Source organism: Bactrocera dorsalis, chromosome 2 (genome assembly GCF_023373825.1).
Source record: "Bactrocera dorsalis isolate Fly_Bdor chromosome 2, ASM2337382v1, whole genome shotgun sequence".
NCBI lineage: Eukaryota > Metazoa > Arthropoda > Insecta > Diptera > Tephritidae > Bactrocera > Bactrocera dorsalis.
This window is the reverse complement of record NC_064304.1, coordinates 99,155,281-99,172,564: the sequence shown is the minus strand read 5'-3', so window position 1 is coordinate 99,172,564 and position 17,284 is coordinate 99,155,281. Positions and strand designations below refer to the sequence as shown.

General features: G+C 38.1%; 1 protein-coding gene across 7 annotated transcripts in view; it reads left to right on the top strand.

Moving 5' to 3' along the window:
- The window catches only part of LOC105231519 (protein tincar), a 176,091-nt gene that overhangs the window by 114,936 nt on the left and 43,871 nt on the right, over nt 1–17,284 (top strand). For all 7 annotated transcript variants that reach the window (XM_049450477.1, XM_049450476.1, XM_049450472.1 and 4 more), the window contains 2 exons: nt 850–1,883; nt 3,072–3,187. In XM_049450477.1, coding sequence (XP_049306434.1) covers nt 1,466–1,883; nt 3,072–3,187 — 534 coding nt within the window. In that variant the 5' untranslated portion in view covers nt 850–1,465. The remainder of the gene's footprint in view (nt 1–849; nt 1,884–3,071; nt 3,188–17,284) is intronic.

Below are 17,284 nucleotides of genomic sequence, written 5' to 3'. Positions count from 1 at the left end.
GAAGGGATCTCTAGACTCCTTATCTCTAACATCGAGCTATTTTATGATTATACTGTTTTGGGTGCCTGGCCACAGTGGCATAGCGAGAAACTGTAGGGCTAATGGTTTTGCTTGGACTGGTACTTTAGTCTCAATAAATGCGAAATGGGAACAGTTCTCAGTACCATTGGATTCTTGTGATTTACTACTGGACTGTTGGATCTCAGACCAGTTAGGCAACTATCAGCAGTTGTGCAGTCGCAAGTTCCTTCTGGCCCATGGTAAATCGGAAGAGGCTTCGGAACTTTTAGCAAGCTCCACTTTTTAATGATTGTAGGAGTTTCAATTGGACGCTGTCCTATCGAAATTCGTGCACTAAGATTGAACATATTTCGGGACGTCTTGCCGATAGTTAATATCTAACTAAAGGAGTTAGGACATCTGGTTTCACAAAGGACGAAACATAACAATCTAAATGTGATCCCCCAAAATGTAGAGGGATCAGCCATCTTACCTAACTTCTTGAGGTGTTTGTAACATATAATACTTGTAATACTCTTTATTGTTGTATACTTGATCAACTCTTTTTTTACGATAACTGTTGCTAGTAGATCCACAGATCAGACGAACTTACCAAGCTATATAAGCTCTATAATTATGAAGAAACAATGTATCATCGAGAAAGAAATCTTTATGAAATGCAGTAACGCTTGTAGTTGAGGGTTATTCTATAATATGTTATGTTATGATGGAAACGGCTTCAATAAAGAAATCTACCGAGTTTAAAACATCAGTAAAGACTTTAACATTAACATTTAACATTCTTTTCCATTTAATTAATTAATTTCTAATTCTCTTATTAAATTTCAGTGAGCCGTTATAAATTAGCAGTGTTGCACAAAAACAACTAACAACTGTTTGTGAGAAAAAAAAGAATATTACGAAGACGAGGAAGAAGAAGACAAAGAAGAATAAGACGCAGAAAAGGCCAATGCAATTTACAATCACTATTATAGTAATGACAAGATGTCAAATGCAGTTGCAGATAGCAACAAAAGCAATAATAACAAGAGGATTGACAGCAAAACATTTTAATTGAAAATCCAGAGAGAATGCTGTTTATAAACACAACAACAGAAACAACTAAATAAGAGATAAAACTAACAAAACAAAAATAAAAATAAAACAAAATAGGGCAAAATTGCGCCAGCATGCTAACACACATGCTGAGAGGTTAAGTACTTCTTGGGCGTTTATTTGGAGGTTAGGTGGCTTGGAACACATATCACTGCCCACAGAAACCTCGGGTGCACATCAAACCTACACTCGATGATTCATCAGAGTTCTCGAATAATTTTTATAACTTGTTGTTGCCTGTAAGCATTGTAGTGGCCTACAGTAGGGGCAACAACAGCGTTTACTACAAACTCAATTCCATAGACTGGGCAAAAAGCACTGGGCCATACATACCGCAGCCAACACTTCGATGGGTAAGACGTGCCCTACGCCCAGCCTTAATTCGAGCATCTCGAACTCCGTCATAACGAATGCGAGCAGCAACCACAATCATCATCATCAGCAACACCAACAACATCACCAGCACCAGCACCACCATCAGCATCATCATCAGTCTGTGCCGCTGCCACCACCTCCACCGCCGCAACCGATACCACCGCAACAGCATCAGCAGCAGCAGCAACAACAACAACAACGCTTTCCACAGAAATACATGAATTCGAAGCGTAAACATGCCAACAATTACCACAACATGCTGATGCATCCGGGCGCACATCTGGATCACAACAATTACTTGCATTTGAATTCGTTGTGGTCCATCTGGTATGGTGTTTTGCTGACGCTATTTCAGGGCTATTTGGCCGTGCATGGTGCCTATCGATTTCTCGGTAAGTAATTGAAGGGTGATGCATTTCGAGGTTCTCAACATTTTTAAGGAAAAAACACAGAAACTTCAAATTTAATGGGGAAAGTTTATTATCATTCGAAAGAACATTCTTTGGCATTTATTTTTTACCTCTTTCAAATGTTTACCTCTTTCAAATGTTGCCTGCAATTACGTCTGATATGTTCCATCCGTTGTGTCCAATTTTCGATGACTCCATGTAGCATTCTATTTGTAGCTGGCGAATGACACATATGATGTTTTGCTTCAAGACCCGAATCAAAGCGCTATTGTCCGCATCAACTTTAGACTTGACAAATCCCCACAAGAAAAAGTCTAACGGTATGATATCAGGTAGTCGGGTCGTGATAACGGTCGCCATTGACGATTACTGGCTGGTACCATTTTTGAAGAAATATGGACTAATGGTTCCACACCAAATAGTTTGTTCTAGATAAAATGGCAGCTTTTGAATATTTTTAGTTTGCTTTTCGTCTCAAATGCGGAAATTATGTTTGTTTACATACCCATTCAGCCAGAAATTGGCCTCAGCGCTGATCAAAATTTGGGTCGAAAATACCGGAACGAGCGGCTTCAGTTCTTGCAAAAGCTCTATTTTGTACCCATTCAATTTAAGATCCTCATGTAAAATGCGTCAAGTCAAAATGTACCTCAAAAAGTACCTCTACGTGGATCACCCCCAACAAGATACAAAACTCCTTTGTATGCATGTATGTGTGCTTCCAGTATGAAATACAATTCTAAAATATAATTGGAATATGTTGTTGTATTCATGTGCACATGCTTTGTTTTTATAGAATGATATGATTTCGTTCATTATAAATATATTGTCATTTAGGGAGATTGTTAAAAGATTGGGTGTAGTGTACAATCACGTATTCGCAATATAATCCCGCCTTTCTCCTATCTCCATGGTTCTTGTATTGAGTTGGCCTAATATGTCTTTTCTGAACCTGGTTGTTGCAAGAAATTTTCTAATTCCCCGTGTATTTATGTAAGCTAGAAAGTATTTAGTAGTTGTATTATGATTACTTAAAATTTTCATACTGATACTTATGTATTTCATACAGACAATTTAATGTTGCAAAATTTTGTTTTCTTCCTTCTATGTACTTACACCATTCTCCACCATCACTTCTTATGTTCTTGGTTCATTACTTCTGCCGACCAGGATGTTCGCTGATAACGTGGAAAATTGAGCCAGTCGCTGAATTGAATCTGCAAATTGTGCTTTCCGGCGTTGTCTTCATTTTGCTACCGTTCTTCTTTGCTTCGGCTGTTTTTAAGGTGAGTACCCAAATAGATTTATACCGTAGGCAACTTTTGAAAGTACGAATGTGGTTGTGTGGCGCATACGTCCTGGTGTAAATTTAAACAACGTGTGGAAATTTACTTCCTTATATAAATATTTAAGTATTACTAAAGAGTTTTTTATTAAGTAAGAGCGGTACAAAAGTTTTTAAAGAAAACAAAAACGGTTTGGGATATCAATGAAATTCTTTATTCCTGTGATTCGATTTCTTTTGCATGGTCACCATAGGCACGCTTGCAGAAGACCAGATGCTGAACTCAATTTTCGACGATTTTCAAGCATAAATCGGCTGATACTGCTGCAATTTTAGATACTTTCGTTATTTGACGACCATAGACTTGATGTAGCCCCCGCAGGATAAAGTCTAACGGCGTCGAATCTGTGAGGTAACACGTTCACCAAACTTGATTTTCAATAAATCGATTGTGACATTCGTCCTGTCCTGTTGAAGCCACATATTGTCCAAGTTCATATCCCTCAATTAGAGCAAAAAATATGCGTTTATCATTGAGTGGTAGCGATTCCCATTTACAGTAATGTGCCGGTCTTGATCTTCGCAGTAGAAGTACGGCCTAATGATGCTGCCGGCCCATAAACCGCACCAAACCGTAATTTTTTCGGTATATAATGGTGATTGGTGGAGTACGTGTGGATTGCTGCCTGACTAATAATGTATATTTTGCTTATTGACGAAGCCATTCAGCCATAAATGAGCCTTATCGTTTAATATTATTTTTCGATGTAAATCCGGATCGTATTCAAGTTGCTGCTCAGCCCAATTTACGAACATACCCCGATTCTTGTGGTCAGGTGGCTTCAGTTCTTACGTCAATTGAATCTTACAAGGATGTAGGCCAACATTTTTTCGCAAAATTCGCCACAACGAACGACCTCCTCCGACTCTGAATTCGAGAGTAAGTTTTAATAATTTCGACTCGTTGTTGGATTGCATATCTTTCCATGATGAAATGGCAAACCTTATTGAAAGAAATGTCAAAATAGTGGGGAAAAATATGGCGACGTTTGCTGTCTCTTTTAGTCTACTTTTGTAGCATCCTTATTGAAAAGTCCTATAATATACTTATGTATATAACTTATAAGGGTGAGTTAAAAAATATTGGATTCGAATTATTAGATTAAAAATACTGCGAAGAAATTCTGTCTAAATAAAAAACAAGATTTTATTTTATTATAAACGATGTCGGTGAGCGTTCAACGCGGTCCATATAAATAATAGGTAAACAATATTATTATATTATAATTAAAAAATCGATTTTTTGAAGCCGTGAAACTCATGTAACCTCTGAACATAATATTAAGGTTATTATGCCCGTTTAGCACTAGTGTCGGAATACTAAGCAACAATTGAAACAGACACAAACAAGAAAACAAGTCCAAATGACTGCAGCAAGCCCACAACATCGAGCCGTTCGAATGAAACCGTCGTACCACATACATACTTATGTAGATATGCGTAAATTTGTGTGGTGCTACAGAAATACTGCACTACATGGCAACTGTTGCAATACCGTTATGCCGCAACTGCAACTCAATGTAACGAAATTAACTGCCACCAAATTGGGATAATTTAATTTTTTTTGCGCACACTTCAATCAGCATGTTTATTTGTATACTGTTTTGCTTTTGCCGTTATTGTTATTATTGTTGTTGCTTACAAAGGCACTAAATTTTCCATTGCTTTGCTGTGTTTTATACACCAACAATTATTATTAAATGTATACAGTAGCAGGCCATATGTTGATAGTGCCGCAGAATACAGGCTACAACAGCCGCAATAGGAGGCACAACAATAAAAACAACACAACCATAACTTTGGCTGTCTCGAAGCTTAAATACCCTACACAGGTGCATTTTTTATAGCATGAAACGGCATAAAAAGATCTTTAACTGGATTTTATTATATCAGTTTGAATGGCAGCTATATGCTATAGTGAACTGATCTGTACAATATCTTCGAAAACTGTAGCGCAGACTTGTATAAAAATCTGTATAAAATCGAGTGGATATCTCGTCAAATAAAAAAAGTTTTCTACACAAGCAATTGAAGCCTTTCATTCAGTTTATTTGGCAGCTATATGCTATAGTGAAAAGCTTCTTGGAAAGAAAATAACGTGTGCAAAATATCAGATCGATATACCAGAAACAGTGCAATTATATACACACAGCCGGCTATAGCTTAATCGACTCAGTTCGATCTCAGTTACAGGTCCTTCTGTGTGTTAAAAAGCTCTTGGCAACATGTACAGGGTATATTTACACAAAAATCAGAGCACGCTGCTGACGACGGCATGCCTTCACCACTGCCTTTCCTGTTGTACCGACAACTGTCCGGATCGTAACAAAGCGCAATTTATACATTGAAGGCGCAAATGTACTCACACACACACATACATATTGTATGTGGTAAATATATATGTGTATGTAAGCGCTAGCGAAACGTACGGTAAAATCATAATGAAGTGCCGCAAGAACAAGAGTTGGCAAAAACATAATGACTGCACTCAGCCAATACGAACACAACAACAACGTGCCGCAACAACTAAAAAGCTGTATGTGTCCATGTATATACATTCGTATATGTAAAAGTGTTGCTGGTGGAAAATTCGCGTAGGCAACACTATCGCGCTTGCAAGCCTTCGCGTCCTCAACTAACGGCACTTTAAACGCACTGCCTTCATGCTTCGCCGGCTTTTACATTCAAACAAGCGCTCATAGCCAAATACATATACATATGTATGTACGTACGTATGATTGTGTGAGTTTGTAGGTGCTTTCATTTGTTTGTATATCGTTGTTTTCCTCTGTGGCCAGAACGAATACTCTCGCGATGTGGCACCGCTTTTTATCAGGATAATAAATGCAATTATGGGTTTTTCATATTCCGCCTTTTGTTTATTGTCTGTGCCGCGACTTGATTGCATATGTATGGGTGGTGCTGCCAGCGTAATTTATACACATACATACATTTATAGCAATTTTATACAGCACCATTTTTTTAAAGACAACAAAATAGTGCTTTTTGGAGGGAAGTCATTGTGTAGTTCTTTGTGAAAACCCTCTAACCAATGATTTTTGAAGATTTTTCTGTATGTGTGTGTAAACTAACTATTTATTTAAGCAATTTCAACATGCTTTACTTCTTGCAAAAATCATGTATTCGAAATTTGTAGCAAAACTTGTAGCAAAAATTATACAAATATTTTTAATTATTTTGCTTGCTTTAAGCAGTTCATGTTTTGGAAATTTGCGTAATACTAAGAACTCTTAGCTCTAAATAATTTCATAGTAGTTGTTGGAGCACAATCGCAAACATTTTACAATATTTTCCGCTTTTGCATTCATTACTCCTTGAGTTTATATTGTTTATATTAGTCAGTAGAGTAATATAATAAGAGAAAATATACAAGGTTTGTCCGGAAAGTAATAGGACTAGTCGATTTAAAAAAGTTGATTGAACCAATCGTTACAATTGTTTAAAAACTTTCAAAAAAGGCTCCTTCTGCGTCAATGCAGCGCTGGCAGCTCGTCACGGAAGGCATTCTCCGGAATAGTATTGACAGCCGAGGTGGATCCCCTTTCATAGGTCTTTTCAGGCAAGGAAACAAAAACAAGTTCGGGGGTTCATCTGGGCCGTAGGGCGGCTGCGAAAGCGTTGGAATGCCAGCCTTCGTTAGGTAGCTGCTCACAAGAAAGGCGGTATGAGCCGAGGCGTTGTCGTGGTGCAACTTCCAACTTGCGCATGTTCAAGTGCTCCGTCACAATGTCATGAACCACAGATTTTGATAAATTTAACATTTGAGCAATTAAAGGAATACTTAGTCGACGGTCTGAGTTCAAAACTTTGCGCACACGAGTCACATTGTCCGTGTTCGTCGAAGTCGCAGGTCTCTCAGCACGGTCTCGAAACACACCACTTCTTGCTAAAGCAACATCTGGGTAAGCCTGTTTGATCATATCAAACGTCTCTGTGGCAGATTTAACGAGTTTCACATAGAATTTAGTCGCGTAACTTTGATCTCACGAACACTGCATTTTCGGCTTGCACCATTCACAGAAACACGTCGCGCGAAAATGTTTGTCCTGACTCTCCAGGTGCTCGGACAACTGACCAACCGCTCTTTAGTTAGCTAGGAACGCCCTCTGTCGAATCTAGTCTCTAAGCCAAATGGATCTCAAAGTCGCAGAGGTCTTGATCGTCGATCAAAGCTGGCTAGGTGAACGCGAGGTCCATTGGTTCAGATCCAACTTGATTCCATTTCCATGTGATCCCTGGCTAGTTCATTAGCTTTGCGGTTGTCAGCGACTACACTATGACCCGACAAGACAGAATTGTCCCTTTGCAGTCGAAAGACGTTGTACTTCGTAGCAGTATGTCTACCGCCACCTTAATAGCTGCCACTTATATCTGAAAAAAATTATAGTGATTCGGTACAATAAATCTAATAAAGACGGAGAACTTCTTCAAGGAAAACTTCGCCTCCTAGTTTCAACTCTATCGTGGAAAAGTTCTCTGAGACTCTTCCTCATCTACATATCACTCGTAAGTATGGTAGCAGAGAAAAAACTGCCAAGAGAGGCCTCTGGGATCCAAGAGCTCAGTTCATAGAGGAGATTTAGGCGTATGCTTGTTCTGACACCTTCACATACCCATCTTCTCTGAACCTTATAACGCCCTTCTCAGCAACATAACTGTCGGCAGTGTTCCCGGGTGCTCTGTTCAATTTCACTTAGTTGGATACCACATTAAGGTATACTGCGGTTAGCTCATGGAGCTTATTTAGAAACGTTTCTTTAACCATAAGAAATAAAAAAAAATTTAAATCGTAGCAACAACAAAAAATATAAACAAAAAGCACTGCAGAACTTCAAAAGATAGACTTTAAATCGTAGCCGAGGCAGTGAAAGAGCAACCACACAAACAACAACAACAGCAACCGGCTAAGCATGCTTGCCGCCTGACTAAGCAATGAATATTGGTTGCAGCGCAAATTAAATGGATGCCAAAAATCTCTATAGCGGATGGGTGAGAGAACGTACTGTTTCACAGTTTGATGGGAAAAGTCGGAAATTGTGGAGAGTTGACGGTATTCACTATACTTGCACTTATAAACTACACAACAAGTGGTGTTGTTGTTGTCATTTTAAATGTGTTCAAAGGTAGCTGAGCATAAACAAAAGCCTATAACTATGCATTTTTGCGAAGCACATAGCCACACACCTATATACAGTACAAAGACACACATACATACAAGCACACAATCACACGAATGTATGTATAGTCCAAAGCCATAAATGCGCTAAATGCTGAGCGATAACATAGAATTTTCGGATTCACCGAGGGCTGCCAGACTTTTGATGGCCGCATTGACGTAGCCATTGTCCATTTGTTGTGCAGCGGCCAGACTGTTGCTCTATAACTTTATAAAGTGTATGTGCCTCTAGCCTGCCGACTGATTGTCTTTATGTCTGCACTTATATGTGTATTTGTATATATATATGTATGTGTGTGAATAGCCACATTCAGCTAGTCTGCATTACATTGCTCTCTATCTAGCCTCTTTGAATAGTGCGAAGCAGGAACAGCTACTTCCTGTCCTCAACTGTAGGCTCTTGTGGGTGTGTGCGTAGTTTTTGGGTAAAATTCCGATTTTAATTCAAAATATCAACAGTGTGGCAGTCAGCAGTTTATGAATACAGTGCACGATAGCAGACTGAATGCGCTTTTGTATTAAAATAGTAGCCTATCTATAGGCGCATTGATTTATTTTTCCCCATATAAACGCCATATTCTCTTAATAACCCACAATAACAATGAAAATGTTAGTAATGTGACAAAACTTCGTGTTTGTTTTCCTGCTCACTTATGTGTGGTCCTGATAGTTGCAATTATTATTACAAAATGCTTGATGAACTCCATAAAGGCCATATGCTCTTATGTATATTATATACATATGTACGTGGAAATTTCGTATAATCCGAATAGTTAACTATACACTCGTGTATGAGCACTCGTCAGTTTTTCTAAAATGTTTTCATATCGAAAGTGTCGGTTCATTGTAGTTCAACGGTTTAACCGGATTTGCGCATCAACAACTTCTCTCTCGTAGCAACAACACAGCAGCCGTATGTAAAAATATTAAATTCTATGAAAATGTTTGTATGTATGCATCTATATTTTTCTACGTATTTGCATGCAACTGACAATATTTAAATTTCATTTTCCAACAATAAGCCTCTACTTTGCCAGAAAACCACAAAGCTTAATGGTATTCTGTGGTTGGGTTTTTGTGGAGGCGACAATTATGTGCTTATGTGTGCAACGCTTGTGCTCAATTCAAGCATGCTGAGTCTGTGGTTGCACTGTCGATGGATTTAGATATGCAGAAAGTTTCTTTTTTGAATTATTTGTCCTTTTTATACCATTAACAGAGTATATCAAGGTGACCACGAAGTTTTTAACACCTAAAAGGTATAGTCAGAGACCCATATGTCGAATTCGCCAATATCAGTCCACCATAGCATATAGGTTAGGTTGTAAGATTAATTCAAAATCTTTGAATCTCACTAAAACAGCTGTTCGTCCTTTGTGTCACCCACAAACTCCTTAAAATTGGCTCATTGATCGATGAAGCATTTTCCGCTTACCACATATTTATTAAGACGATTAATACCAATGCCTGCAAATTCTATATCGTCACCAAATGTGTGTTTACCGAAATATTTCAATCTCAATCTATCAAAAGCTGGGCAATAGAGAAGGACGTGATGGGATGATTCCACCTAGCTCTCTTCCAAACAGCTTTCGCAAAGAACGTGCGAGGGAAAGTTTAATTGCACCGCATGTAAACCTATTGAAGAGTGTGTAGTCAGAACACCTGTAATTGCGGCCAGATAGTCTTGCTAAGTGCATGTAGTTCGGATGATCTCTTACAGTTCACTCTGAGCCTGCTGAGCTCATTAGAGGTCCAAAGGTCCAATGCCAGAATAGAAGCAGTTATCGGAGAACCGACTCAACTACAAACGAATGAAATTGGAGAAAGGATGCGTAATTGGCTCATCAGCTTTGCAGTTTCTAGTAACTTCCCAGTGACCGGTCATCCATACAAGTCTGATATGGAAGCAGCTTAAAGCTAGCACAGTCGGCGTGCGTAAAGCCAGTTTAGTCGCTCGTCTGTCGAAGTGAATGCACACTTCTCAGAAGGAAGCTGCACTTTGAAGCATTATATCTATGGCTGCCTTAATGGCATCGACCTACCCTTGAAAGACGCTACAAAGGGTCTGGTAGTGTAGAGTTAGTGGAGAGCTTCCAATAGAAGAAGAGACAGCACCTACTCCTCCTTAGCCTCGATCCTGCTATCAAAAAGCTCGCGGCACCTCATCTCCAAAGACTTCACCCCGCCCACAAGTTCCTCTAAGGTGTGTGAGTTGAAAAAGAATCGTCAGGAGAGGATTATACGATGCACTGATCTAAGTTGGAAGAGATGCAATCAATGCAGTGAAGAATTTCAATGCTTCTCTTCTCGGACTGCTCACATATTCCCTAAGTCTAATTGCAGTCTTTGCCATCAAGCACCTACTAGCTATTTCTACAGGTGCATCGTGGGGAATGGCACTTAGTGCCATTGTTGGGGTAATCCTTAGTATATCAGAGATGCCGATGAGGGACGTTCCCACGGCAAGCGGATCTTAGTAACCAGAACGGATGCGGTTTTTTATCCGCCCAAGGATTGTCAACTCGATACCGTGCCTCGAAATTGCTTCAAGAATGTTTTCTGTCGCTACAACAACAACAACAGCCCCGCTTTCTTTCTGAGTTTCCAGAGGACAGAAGCTTTCAACGACAGAGCTACAAATGGGACTGAATGGACCACGACGTACTCATTGATTGCGCTGGCAGATAGGCTTGAGTTTCAACCTGCACAAAGGTAACCGCTAACCGTGTTTGTAAAATTGCTATATAGTTCTCTGACCGAACCTGTTTTGACCATGTTTAAACTAATTTTCTTTTGTTCATAGAAGCAATGATCATTAAGAATTCTCCCTTCGGTAATTAAGAGAGATCTTTCCCTTGTTGCCATAGAGAGATCAAAAACTTCTTCCCTGTCCGCATTTACAAAAGTGTGGAGTTTCCCCTGTTCTTAATATAGAGTTATTCATTGCAAAACCCGAAAAAGTGACTCACTTCTAGTATTTATATCCGAGTTTCCCCAGACCGTGTGCCTTCAGTTCGCGTCCGAACCTATGATAACGCTAGCTTTCTTTAGGCGGAATTCGGCCAGAATCTTCCTCAGCATCAATGTAGTTAGCGCCACCATCGCAAATAGCTGCCATAAAAACTGGCAAATCGGAATCAACTGCTTGTAAGGAACCGTTTGTATTGGTGTAAGGTATAAAAGCTTCGGTCCAAACGAAGTTAACGTTTTTTCTTGTTATTATATAATATTTCTTTTATCACAATAGCTTTTCCAAGACAAAAAAATACAAAACCAAAACTGAACAAAACTTGAAATTGGCATGCTTTGGCAAGCTGCAGCTAAAAATTCCTGTGGGAAAAGCCTTAATTGACCGTTTGTCTGTCCAGAAACCGTAGACTAACTGGCCAACCAAAAAACATACCGAATAGCCATGAGTTTTAGGTAGATGAGCATGCTCTTGTATAAATTATATTTAATCCGAATCTCTGAGAAATTTAAATTTAACATATTTTGAATGAACAATGTGAAGCCACTAAAACGTATGCTCTTTCAAAGCTGGAATCTTTTGTAATGATTTTTTAAAGCGAAGAAGCATGTAAGTACACCGAGGCGTATGGATAATATTATACTTGTATGTGTTCAAAGTTGATTGAAATTCGTACTTCAGTAGCGGAATTATTGTAATTGAAATTTACTCCTTTAAGGTTGAAAATTTTGTATAATTTATATAAAATAAAATATATTATTTAAAGATTTTATAAAAATTATTTTTTTTTTTTAATTCAAATTTGTCAAAAATATACAAATGTTAACAATGTGTATTAACAAAAGCTGTGATAATATTTAAATTAACTAAAATTTTACCAACTTTGAAGTTGTCTACCAAAACTTATAGAAAATTAAATTAAAGTTTTGTTAATTTTTTTTTTTTTTTGAGTACTAAATAGTAGATATTTTCTGAAACTTGGTAGCCTTGTGATGCATCATTCAACGCATGCTGCCAATGACTGCGTAGTGGTGCACCTGTGAGTACTTAAGCACTCACACAAACAAATGTATATATGAATAGTTTTACACACACTTGAATATACCGCTTGTGTGCCCATAAAATACACAAATACATACATAATTTTACTTATGCAAAAATATGGAGGCACACAACAACATGCATACACCCACGCTTCTGCAATACATACATGTGCACAGTAGGGCGTTCGTTTTACAAGTGGATTGCATTTTTGCAAACGCCACTGAGGAATAGATTTTTGCTTTAAAAACAAGGATCTAGCGTAAACAAGCTATTTTTGTTCAATTTTAATTGCGCTTCAATCAATTCACTTTTTCCATATACTTTATATAAACTTTTTCAACCTTTTGCAATAAACTTTTGAATAAGGAAATTCAAATACAAAATTGTTCGCCCTACAAAAAAATATCGTACTGATTCTTCCATAAAAACATTGCTTTAAAAATTATAAACTTCGCATGAAAATAGTGTATTTATTCCGTACACCATGACGTATGAGCAACACAGAATGTATAAGTAAATCACTTGCATGAATTGGATCAAAAGGAATTTTGTGTGTTCATAAACTTGTCGGGAAAATACTGTCGAAGCCAAAGGTTAGATAGATCAACATTATTGGGAATCTGCACCAGTTAAATTGAACATTGAAAAGTGGTTTGCTAAGGTTGAGCGAGGCGAAATGAAGGCTATGAAGGTAGTCATGAATATTTGGGTATGAGTAAGCTCTGTGTTTTTGAGTGTTGTTTCACGAAGACAGTTAGAAGTCAGTAAATAGCGAAAACCCATAAATTGGGCCATAAATCTCAAGATCTGGCCTCCAGCAACTATTTCCTGTTCTCAGATCTCAAAAACACGCTAGCTGGGAAGAAATTTTCGTCAAAAAAACAGATGACTGTCGGAACTGTGGCTTAGTTCGAAAGAAAGTACAAATTGTACAACAAGAATTGTATCGAAAAGTTGAAGAGTTGCTATAATAAGTTGATAACCCTTGGGGGAATTATGCTGAACAAAAAAACGAAGTTTGCCAAAAAATCTGTTTTTCTATGGTAGACTGTGTTCTTTTCAGTTGGCCTGTTATTTTACATCATCACACACAATATTTTGCTCTACAGATCTTATTGATTTTTTCCATAAAAAACATCTTTCAAAAGTTATACGCAGTTAAAGACAGAGCATCAATTGACCGGAATATTAATGCAATTGATTTATACATTTCTGTGTTGCTCATACGTCATGGTGTACAATATCAATACTGGTACTTTTGATGCAAAGCTTTAACTAGGTATAATTTTTTAATTATTTTCCAATGTTTTTTATGGAAAACTCAGCATGAGCTTTTTTTGTGAGAAGAAAAATTTTGTACTGGAATTTCCCTTTTTCAAAAATTTTATTGCAAAAGATTGAAAAATGTTTTATAAAATATATGGAAAAAGTTAAATAAACAGCTTGTTAACGTTAGTTCCTTGTTTTTAGGGTAACAACTGAAACTTCAGGGTGCATTTGCAAAAAAAATCAACTAGGAGAATAACGGACACCCTATTGTGCATGCATATGTTTGAAAGCATCTGCATTACTATGCAACAACTGCGAGCGCGCATGCATACGCTTATAAAAGTTTGTGAATTTGCGCAATTTTTCAGTGGGTTTTTACGCTTGCGCTCAAGTGCACTTGAATTGGTTGCATAAAAGTGCACAGCAGCAAAATGCACAACTTTCTTTGTGTCACTCAATATTACAGCCTGCCACTCGCATGTTCATGCACACACACGCACACACACACATATGCTATTGCTTCACGCAAAATCTCACAAGCGTCTACGAGGACTATATATCGTTGGTGGCACTAGTAATAAGGCAACGGCTGTCGAATGCCATACTTTTAATATGCTTAAACATACATATATGGATGTGTGTGCGTGCATCAGTGTATGACAAACGTCGAACTTTTTCCTTCAGCTCACTCCTGCACCACCGTCATCTCCTAGTTTGGCTGGTAACACAGTTTTTCAAGCCTCAGCACGCAGACTATAATACTTTTGCACTAACATTAGCCCTACTTACATACTTTCAAGTTGAATATTGTTGTTTTTGTTTGTAATTTTTTTAATTTTTATTTTTTACTTTTTACTTTTCTGTTTGTTGTTGCACTACTTTTTCGCTTCATAACGTATGAGTGCCTTACAGGTGAGTGTGTCGATTGTGCGCTGGGCCCAGGCGAGGTAAATATATGTATGTGGGCAGCTTAGTCAAGTAGTGAGTATGCTCATATGTGTAGTAAAGTCGCCCAAGTTTTGCATACCTACTTTTTTTTAGTTGACTTGTTTGCATTTCCCTTTTTATAAAATAGAATAAGAATCTCAAGAAAAACTAATATGTGGAAAACGGCACAAATATTCAATAGACGACGACGGCTTTTATGGACGGTTGTTTGTATATCCAGAAAACATAAAAATGGAGGTAATCCCTCAAGTTTCTTCGACTTTTCATTTAATCAAAAACTTCTCCCGCTTAAATGGGAACGTTTAAAAAGGGTTATGCAAACTTCTTATTTTTTATTGGTGCAGACACCGCCTACGCGGTTATAGCCGAGTTTACAACAGCACGGCAGTTGTTTCTTCTTTTCGCTATTTGGCACCACTTCCATATACCAAAATTTACCTGATCTGTCTAATGGAGTGGAGGTTTTGCACTTCCTCCGCTTCCTCCGGCTGGTACTGGGTCGAACACTTTCAGAGCTGGAATGTTTTTATCCATACGGACGACATGACCTAGCCAGTGTAGCCGCTGTCTCCTAATTCGCTGGACTAGGCCGATTTCGTCGAATAACTTGTATAACGCATCGTTCCATCGAATGCGATACTCGCTGTTGCAAATGCGCAAAGAACCATAAATTTTCCGCAAAATCTCTCTCGAAAACTCGTAACGTCGATTCATCAGATCATGTCATCGTCCACCCTCTGCATCATATAGCAATGGCTTATAGAATTTGGTCTTTGCTCGTCGAGAGAGGACTTTACTTAACAATTACAGTTAATTTTGCGAGGATACGAAACTCAGAAAAAAACAGCTATGAAATCGACGAAGAGATGGTGTGTGTCGATCGTCTTTTCACGGGTCTTTTCCAAGATTTGGCGCATGGTGAATATCTGGTCTGTTGTTGATTTTCCAGGCCTAAGGCCACACTGATAAGATCCAATCAGTTTGTTGACGGTTTTCTTTAGTCTTTCAAATAATACTCTCGATAGAACCTTATATGCGATGTTAAGGAGTCTTATCTCACGGCAGTTGGCTTTCAGCCGACCATATTCTACAAAAAAGCTGATGCATCCTTCTTATCTGTATTTGAATAGCTCGGCCGAAAATCCATCGGCCCCCTCCGCTTTGTTGTTCCTCAGGTGTATAATTGCTATTCGAACTTCTTATGATCTAGCAACGGAACGTCTGCTCCATCGTCATCGATGGGGAAATCGGGTTCATTATCTCCTGGTGTTATGCTTTCACTGCCATTCAGTAGGTTGGTGAAGTGTTCCCTCCATAATTTTAGTATGCTCTGGTCATCAGTCACTACATCACCTCTGGATTTCTACAAGAGTATGCTTCGATCTGTAAGCTTCCTGTTAGTCGTCGCATCTCTTTAGTTACCTAAAATAAAGACCGGGTAAATAAGCTGGAATGAGAAATACGAAAACTTACAAATTACGCTCTCGAAATTGCATAAAAATTACATAAAGTTCCCTTTCACTCTTTCCGCCGACTAAAGATGATGAGAATTTCAGCATAAATTCAAAAATGTAGAAGCAAATATTTATTACTTTGCTCACATTCTTATATGTGCTTGGGTTTGCATTCATCGCATACTTTGTGCGCTTAGACAAGCTTATTTACTTTATTTTCAATTTAAATATCATCCATCTTGCCCTTTCTGTTATACTGGCGCACACTAATATTCGATGCAAGCTTTCTTCCAATCCTCTTCATACAACTTGTTTACGGGTATTTGCCGCCAATATAAGCGTATTCTATTGAGCAAAGGAATTCCACTTTCAATAAATGCGACAAACTCGTCTTGTTTCTTCGTTTTCTAATGCCTCTTCGTACTCATTTGGAAAAGTTTTAATTCCTTCTCTCAGCTGCTCGAGCTTCTTCTAACACTCGAAGAAATGCCATAGCAAGGTTAGCGCAGCATACTCGTACAAACCTTCGGTATGTGACGCTGTGCTTTATTGGATTGCTTGGTGTTATGTGTGAGGTCACGTGCAAGCACTCGCAGATAAAAAAGTTTCATTTAATGAAAGTAAGCTACGAGTAGTTGCAAAATATTTGATACAATATTGCTATGTAGAAAAAATTAAAAAATTTTTAAATTTAAAATAAATAGTTTTTTGTATCTATTTAGTTAGCCAGCAAGTGTTGCACGTATACAGTAGAGCATATTTGTCTGATCGCGAGCTTGTAACTAGTTACATAAACATTAACTAAACCAATAGCCATAATTTTCGAGTAAGAGTAAACAGATTCACTCTATTCAGTCTATTTTGTGTTTCCAATTTTCTCCATTTTTGTCAAGGAGGCATCTTCTTCAGTTAACCTTTTCTTTTTCCTTCTGCGCTCTGTTCGATGTTGCTGATAACTGGACATAATATCGTCTTGCTTTTGAACTCTTGTCAAAATTTGTATAATTTTCAGTAAATGGACCCATAATTTTTGATGTGGAGGTCAAACTCTGTTTATACAAACGCAATCGCAAGTTCTTTTTTACCTTATTCGGAATCATTACTAAATATTTTTGCAAACTAATACCTTGAGCTTTTCATAAGAAAGAGTGGCTG